Here is a 17,079-nt window from a genome sequence, read left to right as displayed (position 1 = left end):
TGAAACTTTTTCTGAAACAAACCAGGTCCATTCCCCTGTTAAAAACTAACAAATCACTAACTGAGAAGCGGTTTTGCTTAAATGCTCAACAACAAGTTAAAATAACTGTGAAAGTAAAACAAAACACTTTTTCAATATAATAAAATCATAAAGTTTACAAATGCTGAATGGCACACATGGGCTCATGATTCAGGAGCCTTAATCCAAGTCCACTAAAGGCAGCATCATATATTTCTGCAGTGCATCGTGCCATGCTTACCCATCACACAAGGCTCACAGGGATCTGAGGCGCGGGTGTACCGCGGAGGATCCTCCTCCAGCATTCTGTTGGCCACCAAACCACCGGGCACCAGAGCAGGCGGAACATCACTTTCAATGCCCTCCAGGCGCCGGGCTATCCTCTCCTTCCTATCAGAAAAAAGAAAGCCAGAGGGTAAAGGTGAGCAACTGTTCAGCTGAGTGGCTGAAAATGTTTAGACATGTATATGTGGAAAAAATATAGCGTGGTGAGCCCTTAAGATACCTGTTCATTCCCAAATCCTTTGTGACACCTCCCTCAAAGTATTTCTTCAACTCTGAAACTGAATATCAGATCAGAAAATATGCATTTAGTATAAACGTAAAAAGCAACAATCTATTTGCTTTATTCTGAGTTACTGTGTTAGATATAGTGTTTAGAAACCATATGCACACCTTTGGGAAGGGCAGCCAGAAGTTTGGCATCTGTATCTGAAGCGCTCTTGACCAAGGTGGTCTTGTCACCCAAGGAGAAATCACTCTGAAAACTGATTGGGAAAACAGAGTCACAAATTCTGCATAGCTAATGAGCACTGAATAAATATTTGATCAAGACAGCTGATTAGATTTGATTGCTTCTCAAAAAGGAGGATGATCAGGTGCTTTATTAGAAAATACTCAGTGATAAAAGAGGTGCAGAGGTGTGAGCCTGAAAGTATAGAATGACAAAACTATAGTGTTCTTCAGCTTATTCAGATTAGACATCAATAATAATTTTTGCCCAGTGTCCTACTATAGCTGTCCACACAACTCTGCTTTAAAGGCCTCATCTCAAAGAGGTGACAGCAGGTAAAGGTGAAACTCAGCTGGAACCACTTCCAACAGGATCCAGCTTATGAACTAGGCCATCAAGTCTTGACTCCCCTCCAAGTGGAAACAGACAATCGAGGTCTTCTTAATGTCCTTACATGTCACAATCAACAGGTCTCACAAGCCCAGACAAATAAAATCACTTTTATTTTCTTTCCAAAATCTTAACAAACTTATTGCTAAATCAGTCAACAGTCAATTCAAAAAAGTTTAGAGACAACAACAACGTTCTGTATTTTTTAAAGGAGCAAATCAGTTAAAATTGCTTCTCACTCAGAATTTATGTTCCAGCGCTTCAAAGAGTTGTGTGCATATTCCTGATATCTTTCCAGACAACAGTGTCCACCACAGCTTAGAGATTAGAATATATCTCTTCATATAAAAATAGAGAGGAGTTGCTCATCATGCTGCTTTTTCTCATCTTTAAAAAGACAATGTTTATTTTAGGTGTGGATGCCTGTTACTGTACAATGTACATAGTTACATAGCTGAATGTTGTCTTGGATTTTCTGTAGGAGTGGAGCAGAAACACTGTAAACTAATGCAAAAGGGGACTTTGTGTAAAGGGCCCCCGAGGGAGGTATTATGGCTGTAATGCCATGTGCACAAAAAAGTGTCTTAAGATAAGCTGTTCCAGGCATCTCCAGCTTTTAATGCTTACTGCACATGATAAGCTAAAGCACTCGACTGTAGTAAACCTATATCCTTACATATCCCTATCTTGATGACAATGCAGAAATCATATTAATGTGAATGCTCTTAATAGAATGTGTCATTTTTGTAGTTCCACCTTTTGCCTTTAAAATGCAGAAAATCTACTGTTGGTTTTTGTGACATTAAATCAAATCATCAGCTAAAAAACAAACAAAAAATCTTTAGGCTATTAATTGACCCATAAGTGTTTGTGGTGTTTGCAAACAAAAACTCACCTTAAAGCTTCTGTTGGCAACGAAGTTGAGCTACAAATCTTGGGGGGAGCTTTCGATCCAATTCCTAAAAAGAGAAACAAGACTCAGTCAAACTTGAGTAACAAAGAAATCTACACTCCACCTCCATCTTGCAATCCAAAACTCTCTAGGCTAACATTCAGAGTACTGAAACTCATCCAGAGACCTAGAGATCTACATCACTGAAAGGCTCAATGGATTGACAAAGCTGTAAAGACAGAATTCAGATGGGTACGATAGGAAGAGCAAGGCTGGTTTTACACCATAATTCATTTCACTGAGACATTTGTGATCGCGCAAAACCTGGTGCAGTGGGCTCTGGGAAAAAATGTAGGATTGTCCAGAAAAAGACAAACCTGACTCACTTTGTGTCACAACATAATTCAGTGCAATTCCACATGGTACTGATCTGGCCACATCCCTGGTATATCCTACTACTTTCATGAGGAGCATAATTCAAGGTGGAGGATAAAATAGATTGTTGCTGAGAGTTGTAAAAATCCTGTCTAGGGTCTAATAGTATTATAAACCACTGAGCAGTATTTTGGCATTAGATGAGCCTTTAGGCTCATGGATCTCATACCCTAATGGACCACCTGAATCTTGTTTTTTCAGCATCTGAAGATACATGTCCTCACTAACGCAGCAAAAACACCTCAATACTAAAAATAATTCTCTAAATGTTGTATATTTTTGTAAGCAGTTATTAGAAGCAGTTAAAAGAGGTGCTGACTGGTGATGCTGAAAGTACAGAATGACAAAACTATAGTATTCTTAAACTTATTCAGATTAAACTCCAACAACAAATCATGCCGAGTGTCCTCCTTTAGCCGTCCCCACAACTGTGCTGGAAATGCCTTGTTTTAAAGAGGCCATGGCAGGTAAGGGTGAAACTCAGCCAAAGTCACTTCCATCAGGATCCCTGTCATTAACAAGGATATACCTAGACACTAGCACTGGCTCCACAGGCCACAAAGGCCTTCATTCAACCTTTTTACCATTTTACCACTCGTCTAACAAATGGATCATTATTATGGTATTCTAAAATAAAAAATACAATGTTGATAAAACTAAAAGTGATGATAGATGGTTTACTTGCAACTGTAAAGTCAATTAAGAGAAGTCACTTTTCTTCTCTTAGAGTAAACACCACCAGTGTGCCATCAGTTCTGACAGGGACTTTCAAGTCTCAGTATGAGTCACTTGACAAAAAAAGGATTACTCAGAAAGTTCACATCCAGTTCCCAGCTGATAGTTGAACCTCTCATTCTCACGTCACAGCAACAGCAGCCTGTTGTAAAGTTGTAGCCCAGTATAGGAGACAGATCGTGTTACTGCTCCAGACGCCTTCAGAATACCTCTGGCTTATTTAAGCCTCCAAAGTCTGTGTGGCAATACAGCAGGGACAGAACGTAAGGAGGTGAAAGGTGTGTTGGTAGAAGCAGAGTCTTGCGGCTCTCTAGATATCAAGTTCAAGGGCTTTTCAGTGTTTTGTGAAGTGATCTGGTGAAATTCAAAGATTCAAAAGTGACATGTTCTGATGTAAAGCATCACACAAATCCAAACTGGACATACAGAAGACCAAAAATCTGGATTAGACCACTGTCATGCCAGGAACATGATTCTCCACCACAGGTTTTCCTTGGGATGTACAGCATTCATCCTCAGTGAAGCAATGTCTGTGACAACTTTGACGTTCTATTTTCACACTCAAAATCTATAAATGCCATAACCTTTGAAGCTTTATTTCATCTCACATCCATGCAAAAACATGCAAGATCTTGGAAGCCTGTGGGAAGCTTGTGGAGGTGTGTGTACATATATCTGTCTGTTCATCTGTCTGGAAAGCCCCTCGCACTGAAGTCAGAGCGGCTTTCCTTGGAAACGCCTGCAGGTTGTCAACAAAACGAGCAGCACAAGGCTCAAGGATGGCAGTGCCAGAGAGCAGCTTAGGCTGCTGACGGTCCCAAAGTGAGCATGGTGAGGAGAGGGATTTTCTATAAATATTCAGAGGTGCAAAATAGACTCCCTGAGTGAAGTGGGCCTTCACTTGCACACAGTCTGTTTGGAAAGGTTGCTGGTTGAACATGAACAGTCTTCTATCTCAGCAGGCATTGACTAATTTGGCTATCAGAGAGGAGGAACCAGGAAAAAGTATAACAGATACAGACATAACAGCACACACCTGTTGAATATACAGCATCACATGAGTGCAGAAAAACGTTCTCAACCATACTCTCCATTCATTCAAAGCAGCCTGATGTCATGCCCATAGTAACAGATAAACTGTCTGTATCTATTCACAATATCCAAAAATCCTCGAGGATAGTCAGTAGGATTTGTCTGAGCTGTTCATAAATGCACCAGAAAGATAGTTTATTGCTGTGTCTCATTCATCATCAAATACTGGTTCATAAAGTGTCCCAAGCACAGCAAAATAATGAGAAATACAGGCAGAGGGAAGGGTCTCAGCAGATACAGAAACCACCACTTCTAGTGGTTCATAAGTGATGATTGAAAGAATGTCTGACTCTATATATATTTTTCTTTAGGAAACTTTGCATATTATCCTTTTAAACTCATTTGACAGGGATGAGTAATTTGTACACGTAACATGAATCCTTGTTTCATCTGATCCAACCAAGCAAACTGAAGCACAATAAGGAGTCAACCAGGAAACTTATCTGCCTCTTAAGCCGTCTTGCCAAGCCGAATCTCCCCACTGCAAACTGTATCAGTGACAGCCATCAAACTGTGTCATTATCCCAGTAGCGAGCTAAACTGCCTTAGCAAAGTCCCCCAAGCAGTCCATAGAGTTAAAGTCATCCTATTGCCAGACCAAGCCCTCCCCTCTCAAAGGCCTTACCTTGGCCACAGGGCTGCACATGGTTCACATGGTAACTAGAGATCCATGGGTTTCGAAACATGTTTAAGGAGAAGAAAAGAAGGATGCCCCGCTGATATGACTCCCCTCCGGTCACAGCGGTGGTGACGGTGGCTGACAGCAGTAGCGGCAGCAGCGGGTGGAGGCGAGGGCTACCGGCAAGCAGACAGGCAGGGATGGAGGTGGTGACACAGCCACACACACACACACACACACACACTGGGACAAGCACACAGAGCACAGCAGAGTGACTGCCCTGGCTACACAGCGAGCTACAGCCAATACAGACTGGCTGTCACACAGTGTGTGCGTGTGTGTGTGTGTGTGTGTGTGTGTGTGTGTGTGTGTGTGTGTGTGTGTCGGTGTGCATGTCAGTGTGTGCGTGCACGCAAGAGAGCTGAGAGAGAGAGACAGCACAGCAGGGTGCTAAAGCAGCTCAGAGCCCTAATCAGATTACAGGCAGAAATTAGCCTTGATGATAAAAACTCTGGAACAGGATTGGAGGAGGGTGCCAGCAGGGTTGCAGGGGGTGGTATGGGGTCCAAGGCGACTGGAAGTCAAACAGTATCCTGAACACAAGCACACATCAAGCATGCATCAGCCAGGATGGCCAGGTGCCATCAAATCACCAAAAATTAAACACAGAAATTGCATAAATATTAATATCATTATCACACCAGTGTGAAATCTGTCTTATTCTGTTCTTAAATGCACGGAGACTTCAAAATCATAAAATTTAATGTACTGCTAACAATGTGATTCATTATGGTTGTAAGACTTTTACTGGTGGCCTTGACTTCATGCCAGTTCAAGACAGGCTCAATTAAAATGTCATGTGCAGTGCAGAGCAGTATTCATAATTTTCTGCCATACTCTAATCTTTTCACATTGAACACAACACCACTGGCAAGGATTTTTAGCACGTTTAAAAATCTAAAATAATCCAAAAATAACCAAACCTTTTCCTCATTTTGTGATACATATACATATTTGTAGTCTCACTGTCTTCCTCTACCTTCTCAAATTGTACAGTACAGCACACACACACACACACACACACACACACACACACACACACACACACACACACACACACACACACACACAGAATAATTCACACGAGCTTTAACTCTGTGTCACAAGTTGGTGTGAACTCAGAAGTGCAGACACAATCTCATCTAACATACAACAAAACCCACTTGTCTCAGTCATCACATCACAGGACAGTGATACAAGCGCCCACTACTAAAACAGTCACATGATCAATCATCACATCTTAGAAGGAGGCCCCACCTCTCCCCGCCACCCCGCTTCCGCACCTCTGCAGTCTGACCCTTCTCCTTAAATAAATAACAGGAAGGAGGAGAAAAAAGTCTTAATGTTGAGATTTTGTAACATTTGACCAATTAACTCCTCAAACTCTGGAAACACTTACTTCTGTTTCTCCTGTAGCCCATGTCTTTTTGGGCTTCCGAATGCATTGTTTACAGTCTGCTTAGCAACTTGAGATGTAAACAAAGTAAACTTTTTCAGGTATTTTATGTTCCATTTTGGCTAATCTCTATAAACAGTTATCTGCATATGAATGTTGATAAATTTAAATAGGCTAATAAAAGGCTAAATGTTCATCAGACGATAGCTGGTGTGCTCTGAGGATGCAATCTGGCCACTGCACTCTGCCTCTGCTGCTCTCCACACAGACCTTTCCTCCAAGAAGCCAAAACCTGTGACTCATCAATACCACTTGAACTAAACAACCTAAATACAAAAACTAGAATGCTTTCAATACCAAAGTCTTGCTCCTTGCCCATAGATTCTGCATTCATGTGCAAATATCTATTCATACAGATTAGCCAACTCCAGCTGCTAAAAACATTAAAGGTATCTGTTGAGTTTGGATTGTTAATACTAAGTTGTCTATTTTACTGTCAATTATACAGCCTGAATAAAATTTTTTTTATTTTATTTAAGAGAAAAGGTACAGATGTGCACACTTGCAGACGCACACCCTGCAAACTCCAAAGCAAAACGAGGATCAAGACAAAGCTCTGTATATGTATGTAGTCAGGGCTCAACAATAAGGCGTGCCCACCTGCCTGGGGCAAGTAGAACATCATGTTGGCCAAGTAATCATTAAAGTAATTTTTCATGCAAAATGGCAGAAAATGCTGTTTTCAGCCTCTCAAATATGGAGCTTTCAAGCTTTTTTCTGATTGTTATCATATTAACAACAAAACAAGACATTTAAAGACATGAAATTTGAAAAACTGGGATGGACACGTTTTGTTATTTTATAGATGTTGCAGCCCTCAATTAAACATGACAGTTAATTTGAGTAATTTTTGTGATTGAATAACTGCTAACAAAACAGTTTGTAAAGGTGCAAATAACAACTGTCTTTAGGCACAGATTTTTGATCCACTTGCCCAGCCGACAGAATGTAATGATTAGATTTACAAACTTAGATATCAAATAGAAAATGAAACATTTTAGAGAAGTGAAGTAAGAAAACAAAGAATGACTGCAGGTGGAGCCAAATAAATGGCATAAACATATAAATACTTCCTATTAATTCAGGATCACAGCTCCTTTGCAGATTGATCAAAATTAAAATAGAACAAAACCTAAAAGTCTGACTGATGAGGTTCTTTGCTTCTGCTAAAAAATCTCCTGCAAAGGCTGCAAGACACTAAAGTAGGCAAAACATTTAGTTACTGCAGATTTAGTTACTGTAGTCCGCAGCAAGCATGTGGGCTGTGCTGTTTCCTCAGAAGACAGAAAGTGCATCATTCTTCACATCAGTGTTTTTAATAACTGAAAGTTAAAAACTTGTTGTTTAGATTGGGTTAGATTGTGTCACTGTTTTGACTTCAGTGTGTACAACAAACTTAATCCCCCAAATCATCAGTTTGTCAGTTTGTCATTCTTCACTGCCCATGTTTCTATCTTTACTGGAAACCAGAGATCTATCAGTATAAATACTAGGAATTACATTACATTTTCCAGCACACAGGCATCAAAAAGAACAAAGACAGAAAATTATTAATTTACGCTTTTCCTATTCTTGTGGCACTGGACAGATGAGAGGACTCCACTGTAATCTAAAAGCTATCTGGACTGCATTAAATAGGCGCACTGATTATATAAAGCCAGCTCTTTAACTCTTGTCACACACTTTTGAACTCTGTCTTAGTCCTGCTCACTTGCACACTCACTCACCTCGTGTATCCGATGCTTTTTCTCACCCTTTCACACACAAACTCTCCCCACCTCCCCGAGTCTGCCTCCGCTCCCTGTAGACGCCCCTAATAAGGCAACGTGTGTTGTGAGTGGCTGCCTCGGGGAGAGGTCACCCTGTCAGCCAGCCGGCCGTGTTTACCAGGGGACCGTCTCCACGCCTGCTCTCTGCTCTGCCTTGTTTTCTTTCCCACTCCTTCTCTTCTCCCTTTCATTCCCCAGATTTGTCATCTTGCCATCCATCTCGCTCGCTCCTCTGGTTCCTCCTACTCATTCCTGTCAGCTTCTTTTCTCTCCTGTCTTTCTTGTATTCTTTTGTGTTTCTTAGTTGTATTTTTTTGTATCTATTTGCTTCTTCACCTGCCTCTCTCCACTTCAGGATTTACTCATCTGTTTACCCCTGTTTACTCCCATGCCTGCTTATGCAGAAGCAAACATGATACACTTTATGTCACGTCTCTGTCTGCTGGTTGCATAGATTTTATTTTAAAATTTCAAAACAGACCAGACGTCATGAAGCATTTCTTGGAAGTAAACCTCACTGGAAAAACATACAAAGCCTTCCAAGAAACCAAACTGAGGCGGACTAGAACTGCAGACCTGTTTTCCCAGTAATGTGTTGACAAACTCTTTAATTTTGAGGTTGGATGTTTTAAAGGACCAGTGTGTAACAACCCAGATGTTACACACTGTTCCAGATCGATATATTGATTCAGTGTTCAAAAATCCAATATTATTGATACAAAGTGAAAATATCATCATGTTTAAGACGTATTTATTTTGAAATAAATTCTCATGGCACAAAAGTGTCACAAATGTCTGGAAGAGTTAAGTCATAAAATTGTTGAATCATAATTTAATTGTTTTTTGTGAGTTCACATAAATGCAAGTTAATGTGTTAAATGGACATACGATGTAATTTAGTGATGATCACAGACGCCTGAATTAAATCAACCCAAAATCGTACCGTGGCAGACTTTGTGATATCCGCTAATATTGTGTCATTGTCCAAAGAATCAATATATTGTCGTATCGTGCTGAAACTTGATTTACACCTCTACTCATCTTTCCCTTCCAAGCAAGTAAGAAACCCTCTGGTGGCTGCGATACTCAACATACTGTAGAAACATGATGGTCCAGCAAGGTGAACTCTGTGGAAGAGGACCCACCATCTGTAGATGTAAACGGCTCATTCTAAAGTTACAGGGTGATAATACACTAATAAAGACTTACTTATGAATATTATACTCCTTTTCTGCCATATTCTGCCAATAAACCTTGATAAATTGCTATTTTTATATATCTTGCATAATATACAACTTTCCTGTAGTTTTTTACTTTTAATAAATAAGTTATTGTTGCGTAACTGTAACAATATTGATGATCTTGGCCCTAACACTGGCTATTTCCATCCTCAGGGGAAAGAGAGAAAACAACAATGTTATTAAAAACACACTGTGAGAACATCAGATCACTATTTTTGATTAAAAAATACTACTACTTTACTTTTCAAATTTAGAAGTACTGCCAAAAGTTTATATATATGTATATACATATGTATGTATGTAAGTATGTATGTATATATATATGTGTGTGTGTGTGTGTGTGTGTGTGTGTTTGCGAGTATGTATATAAACTAATATTAACCTTATAAACAGTATATGTACGTAACTAGAAGGCCTACAGCTTGTTTATTACAATTTTCACTATTATCACTCACCAGATCAGTTGTCTGACTAATCACGACATGTTAGCAAATATAGACCAATGAGTCCACTTGCTCTGATAATAACAGTCTCTGGGTCTAAAAATGTGACACTCAGCTCAACAATTTTATCCTGCTACACTGGATGTACAAACCAGCCAATAAAACTCAACACCCAGAACATCATGTAAACACCATGAGGGGAAGTACCTCAACAAATCCCGGCGTGACTCAACATCAAAGCATCTGTTTGCTAATCAAAGTTTAAGCTGTGAAGTTTCAGCAGCACACTGGTCATACAGGGGTTCAGCTCAAGGTGGACTTTTCTATGGGAACCAACACCACATGATCCTTTGTTTCGATCTGAGCTTTAAGGCCTTATGTGATGTACAGGCCTACAATTAGCTTTTATTTAGGTGAACCAGGTAACAACAATATTAATGACAACAGGACAGAATCATATTGGCCCTCATCTAGAACTGTTATGCATTTACTGCATGTAGTTTTTCTGAAGTTATTTGAACAGAAGAAAAATTAACTATAAACATTTAGTCATTACATGACACATTATTATAAGACTGTTGTCTTTCAATAAGGCAGTAGATTATCATGGTATTTTGGCTGTGCCTAGTGAGAAAATGGATTAAAGAGCTCATTCATTGTAAATGTATAACCAGGTATCATGCCAAAGCATATAACGGACCCACCAGTCCACTCAAACAGTGGCATGTTTTTCCTCTCCTATGCATAAAAACCACACACATTTTCATTCTGTGCTCAAGTTTTCAATCATACACATGTGCAACAACCAGTTAAACTTTCAAAATAAAACTTGTGGTATTCCCATCCATCCACCCCAGCCTTCTCACAACACAGACTTTCTTCCTCTTTATACTGTGTTTGTCCTTTGTTCCCATCATTATCACTCTCCGATGTCACTGAACTTTCATGTCTATACACACCTGAATATGAGACAGGCCTGAAATATGACGTATAACACTCAACAGTTTTTTGAGAACGTAGTGTCTTGCCCTACTGGAAATACTTTGGGTATTTTCGAAAATTAAAGCTTTACTGTACCCAGAATAACTTCCCTAAGGGTTATCGTAGGCAACTGGGCTTGATTAGGTTCCTGAAAATTTGAATCACTTAAAATAAATTTGTTAGAGAGTGAATGTCTTCCATGGAGCAGACATATAACTGTCAGGGGTTGCAGCATAGACAACTTTTTTTGGAGAGTCTAACCTGCATTTCTGCATTTCTCTCCTAAAGCCACTAATCTTTTTTCTTCCAACAAACTGCTTGTGGACAGCTATCATCTACCTTAAAAGTCAACCCAGAAGAAAAACTGGCACTCACTCATCCATGTGTGGAATGTGGGCTTTAAAAACTGGATTTGTTCTTAAAGGGAGCATGCCAACATATTACTGAGGCATTTTAAGTGTGGCTTGATATTCTGGCAATATTTTCACTAACGATAATTAACTTAGCGGTAACAGTGGTGCATTATAATTATCAATTAAACTAACACTGGTATACAGCTGCTCACACTAACTACTCACTTCTTGTGCGTGTTTTAACAATAAATAAAATCTGTGACTTCCTGTACATCTGGGCAGACTTTCCTCATTCAACGGTTACCAGATACCCGTTGTTTAGAATAGCAGAGTGGTCTTTGTTTTATCAGGAAATGATTATTAGTTTTAAGATGTCTTTGCACTGTTGGCAGCAGCAGACACTGCTCTCCAACACCAGGCCTGCCTTTATTGGGAGAAACATTCTCTGTTTAGGTTATCTTGGACAAATGCACTCATGTACACTGAGACACAGACACACATGCACTAATATAAATACGTGCACCCGCATGCACAGAAGGACATATTCTAATCACTCAGAGCCTAAGTGAGCAGAACAGGAACTTTCCTCCTTCCTTAAACATTTACTCTGGCAGTTCGCTCTTTAGATCCAGATCTGCGTTCCTCTCTGCTGCCTTGCATCAACTCTGCCTGACACTCGGCACAGAAATATGCCTGCTCTGCTCTTATATGGATATCGATGAGCACAGAGCCTGGTGCTCAGGAAACACACTTAAAAAAGTTCTGCGACTCTTAGACAGAGCAGGAGAGAGGGAGGAGGAGAAAAGAGACAGAGACAGAGTGAGTGCAGGAGGAGGAAGAGGAGGGTTTCATGCCAGAGATGCTTACTTGAGGGTTTGGCTGTCCTTTCTTAAAGTTACATCGTCCAGGAACATCTTCACATTATGTAACGTGATGAGGTAACTCCAGAGCAGACAAAAGAGTCACACCAATTCACAATTTAGTACAACAAGTAGTTAGTTGTTGGTGCGTCTCAGAATTACTGCACAGTCATTTCATTCACCATGTCATTTGCCTAGATAGAAGACAGAAATTAAAAAGACCATAAACTCGCCAAAACAAATATTTTCAGGTGAGTGTTGGTCAGTGTTGTGCAACTATGGTAAACCAATCTTTGTTTGCTTCCCAGTAGCCCCAAAGTAGACCATCATTTACAGAAAAATGGACAGTATATACTGTCTGCTGTATATGTAGTTATACTTATAATAATGCATTCTAAAATGTAAAAAAAAAAAAAAGACTAAACCATGCATTTAATAGTACTTAACAATTGTTTTTATATCATATTAATGGTCCAGTGTGTAAGTCTTAAGGGGATTTACTGGCGGAATATGTCAGAAATGGAATATAATATTCATAAGTATGTTTTCATTGGTGTATAATCAGCTGAAAATGGGAATTGATGCCCTTTCGTTACTTCAGAATGAGACGCTTATATCTACACAGAGTGCAGGTCTTCTTCCATGGAGGCCACCATGTTGCACTGACAAGTTTCACAGTTCCTGTATACTCTCCTGCTTGGAGGTCAATCTGCAAGCTCACTGCTACATGCCACTAAATTCTACACACTTTAAGTACCTTTTTTCACTGCTAAATCCTGCTGCAACCACCTTACTTCCCAGTGTGTTAGATTTACAACAGTCACAACATCCAGCAACACCCAGAAAGCCCACCATTAAAATTACTATATACTACCATCATACTGGTTCTGATACCTATACATCAAATGATGCAAAACATAACAGAAATAGAGAGGCTATAGTTGTACATGGAGGGCACAAAATTAGCACCAGCCACATGCTGTTAAAATATGCAAGTGGTTGATAGATTTGCTTCACTCACCAGCCAAACAAACTATGGTCATCTGCAGTAATTAGTGGCTGGTAACATCTGAACATTTACTAGCCATTTGGCTGGTAGACAAAAGATTTTGCATCCTGTATGCACGGCACATAGTAACTATGAACATCCTAAGAAACAGTACCCATTGAGGAGCATGGATGCCATGGCCATCATCACTGATTCATGTCACATGTAACCAAACAGCAGTCATACATTCAGAAAGAGGTCACCATGTTAGCAGGCCAGCAGGAGCCGTGGACAGCTCCCTGCCTCTGACAAGCTAAGTGCTGACAGTATCAGCACACAGTGGGGACAACCAGAGATGATGGTGAGTACAAGCCACAAATTAACTGGTAAATGAGATCATATTCAACAGATCACATCAGTCTCTCTTCTAAATAGGAGTAGGGGGGTGATGAAAGAATGGAAAAGGTTGCTCCAAAGAGTTGGAGTTGTTCAAATCCCTGTTAGGGCACACATTAATAGGAGATACTGCTGTTCTGGGAACTGAATCCTTGCCCTTTCATTTATATGAGCTCTGACAATGCTAGTACTCTCATCCTTTAAACACCAACACCAACCACATAAAAGCTATATTTCACTATTGAGAAGTGCAAGAGTGTGCCCCCATACCCCATGCCAGAACCACTGTTTTAATCTATTTTACCAAAAAAATGCAGGCCTTTAATGGATTAATGCAAGTCTCAGAGCTGGATGATAATACAAATATGTGTCTACAACACTTGGAGATATGTGCAAATCTGTATTCTTCTATGTAGATGAATAGAATCCAGTGACATAAGGTCAAACATGGGGCCAGCCTGTAAACCTGTCCGTTCATTTTGATGGGTGCAGCAGGTGCAGAGCGCCAAGCAAGCAACTGCCGTACGAAGTCACACGCACTCACACGCACACTATAAAAACAAAACTGTGGAGAAATGACGCCTGGCCGGTGTTGGAACAACACACCAGCACAACACACTGCCGACAGATCAGCTGCACACACACATGCCACCATACAGCCATAATCTGCAGCTTGGAATGCTAATACCCATGTGGTTACTTGAGACAGCAACAAGAGGGAGGCTCGGTTGGGACACTACATTCAGTTCTCCAGGGGGGAATGTAAAACAGACACCGGTCAAGTCCGGCTGAGTTTTGGCACCAAAGTTTGCCTCCACTCAGATGTGGGAGTAACTAAGTACAACTGTATTTAAGCAGGGTTTTCAGGTACATGTATTTTACTTTTTTTTTTTTTTTAACTAATTTTTCTGGCAATTTAACACAAATATCTGTGCTTTCTACTCTTTACATTTTCAAAACAGGCTCATTACATTTTAATGCATTTCAGGTGAATCAAGCGAACATCAACACCGATTTCAACCTAAATGGACAGGACAATAACACATGAGACACAAAGATGGTTTCTTGGTATATCTATCAGGGCATATCACACATCACAGACATAATAAGACAAAAATGACATAAAACACACAATAAAATGAAACAGACAGAGGGAGACTCAGTTAGCTTTGAACAGAAACTGCCATTAGAAATGCCCTTTTAAGAGATTCTTGTTACTTTTATCTTTTGAATACATTTCAGAGCCTGTATTTTTTTTACTTCAGTAAAGAAGTTAAATAAATACTTGTACTTTTACCAGAGTCTTTTTGTCCACAAGCATCTGAACTTCTACTTGAGTACATACTGCATGTACTTTTGCCACCCCAAAATATTAATGATTGAAAAATCTTACTCAAATCTAAAAGACACTTTAATGGGTAAAATACTTGAACCAGCAGGTACTCTGACATAGCAGAAAACAGTAAGTACTGCTGTCCTCTGTTATTCTGCTCTTTTACTTCTACACCAGAATTTATGTCTTGTTACTTTAAATGTAATGTCTTCAACCTTGAGCTTTATTGTCTTGCTGTACTCAGCTTTTAATTACATGTATGATATACTGTTGTACTTAGTTTATTTCCCTTTTACCTCACTGTCTCTTATTTTCATAAAAGCCCTTCTATGGACAGGTGTTGCAAGTTAGCATCCACTATAAACTGCATTGGACAACTGTTTTCAGGTTGTCTATCATCAAATATAGCATAAATAAAATAAATAATACTAAAGGATGGTTTCTTTACCTTATCTAATGCCAGATGACAAGTTATTTCAAATTGTTTTACATTTAAGTTACAAGCAAGCTAAAGAAGCACAAAAGTAAATTAAATAGCCAAACATAATGGTCAAACATCCTTTAATATAATATATACCAGATATTCTTCAATTTGCAGCTCCAGATAAAGCTACGTCACAAATGATGAATAGTTGCCAGATTCGTATAAAGGAACTAACTGCTTACTTTTTGACTTTATATATATCATAGCATGCATTGAATTAAGAGAATTAAGAGAAAACCATACTCACTATGCTTTAGCTCCAACAGTAAGGGACTGAGAGAGATGCTTCACAGGTGAAGTCCATTTATCCTGACAGTAGAATTCAGGGATATGAAACTACCAAACAAAGGGTCTCACTAGTTCCTTATTCAGAGCAAAGCAGATGCTGAGGAGGCAGGAGGCACAGGTGTGAGCAGGTAAACCCAAACAGAGGATTCAGAGTCATCCACCATGTAGCAGGTCCAACCTCAGCAGCCGACAAATATAGCCTGGTGCTTTCCCACTTGCTCTGCTGCACCGGGCCAAATAAATCAGTCCAGGAACAGCCAAGCAAAGAAGAAAGAAAAGGAGGGAGAGGGAGAGAGGACGAGAGGGAGTGGGGTATACAGGAGAGGGGTGAAGGAGAGGATGAAGCTGAAAAAAAAACACACAAAAGGGGCGCGAGGTTAGACTGATATTCCTACAATAAGTGGATCTTCAAACTGTTCCAAAGAATCAAAACTGTGGTTCGTAAATTGTCCATTCCTGTAAACCAGGTTTGGGACCCTGGTCTGATATATTTTAGACTGACGGTAAGAAGCGACACAACACTGCTTCCAAGGGGTTTGGGGAGTGCGGGCCAAAATCGGCGTGGTAACCTCATCCCACAGCAACCATGTATGGGCTGAAGAGAGCAGCCTCGATAGAGGGGCATCTGCCATAAATAGCCAGGAAGCATCGGGCTCCCAACACAGGGGGATCGAATCAGCTGTTAAACTACAATCCAGCAGCACAGTGTGAGCCAGGCTCTGCAGGGGCTCCTGTACTACAGCACTGGGGGCTTATAGCACATAGCTTGGAGCAATGCATGGTTTATCTACGCATTAATTTCAGCCAAATAACCAATTATGTATCCAGCCTTATGGGATATATGTAAATTTCTGCACTGTATGGATTTAAAGGCTACAACAGATAAATGTTTCATTTTTATCTGAACCTAAAAGGAAAGAGTTGAACCTGCAGTACATTCACTTGCAATTTAATGTGTTATTTTAGCCAAAGTACTCACTGCAAGATGGCTGTGAGTTCACAAACAGAATCTCTTCTGTGCTGTTCATGTTGGGTTGTTCACCTACACAAACACACATGCAGGCACACAGTGTAAATATTTATGAAAAGTTATGCAACTATTGTTCATCTCCAAAAATGGAAATGTGAGTGAAGCAAACAATTCTTTAAAATGTTGTTTTCCAACATGTCTTATTAAAAGACAAAGAAAAAATAAATTGAAGATGTAGGCAATAAAGACAACAAAATCTTTCTCAAGAATGGGAATGACATCACACCCAAATTGACCATATTTCAGTACAAGTCTGAAAAAAAAACTTTTTTGCACCTGCTAACAGTGAATTCTGGTGTGTTTTGTGTATACAAACACTATAATTTCATGTCTACAGACAGTATTGTGTGTAGGACTGATTTAATGAGACACGGGTGTCAAAAAACAGTTTTCACTACTGGTGACGCACAAAGCCATATTGGATTTCATGGTTGGGTTGTTGACTTTGTGAGTTGGAAATCTGCCTTCAGTGGATATTCTAGT

The 17,079-nt window shown here is 39.8% G+C and overlaps 1 protein-coding gene across 4 annotated transcripts in view; it reads right to left on the bottom strand.

Moving 5' to 3' along the window:
* LOC146318031 (supervillin-like) overlaps window positions 1–15,912 on the bottom strand; it is a 64,064-nt gene extending 48,152 nt beyond the window's left edge. For 2 of the 4 annotated variants that reach the window (XM_084731348.1, XM_084731350.1), the window contains exons 1-5: window positions 4,921–5,149; window positions 2,037–2,100; window positions 694–785; window positions 524–581; window positions 260–408 (exon numbers count right to left, since the gene is read on the bottom strand). In XM_084731348.1, coding sequence (XP_084587474.1) covers window positions 260–408; window positions 524–581; window positions 694–785; window positions 2,037–2,100; window positions 4,921–4,981 — 424 coding nt within the window. In that variant the 5' untranslated portion in view covers window positions 4,982–5,149. Of the gene's footprint in view, window positions 1–259; window positions 409–523; window positions 582–693; window positions 786–2,036; window positions 2,101–4,920; window positions 5,151–15,525 lie in introns of those variants that run through there. The other 2 variants (XM_084731351.1, XM_084731349.1) reach the window with 2 other exon arrangements.
* Between the last annotated feature and the right edge of the window lie 1,167 nt (window positions 15,913–17,079).

This window comes from Lutjanus erythropterus, chromosome 12 (assembly GCF_056507025.1).
Source record: "Lutjanus erythropterus isolate fLutEry1 chromosome 12, fLutEry1.hap2, whole genome shotgun sequence".
Taxonomy (NCBI): Eukaryota; Metazoa; Chordata; class Actinopteri; order Lutjaniformes; family Lutjanidae; genus Lutjanus; species Lutjanus erythropterus.
Note: the sequence above shows the minus strand (reverse complement) of the source record. Positions and strands in the feature narration are given on the sequence as shown.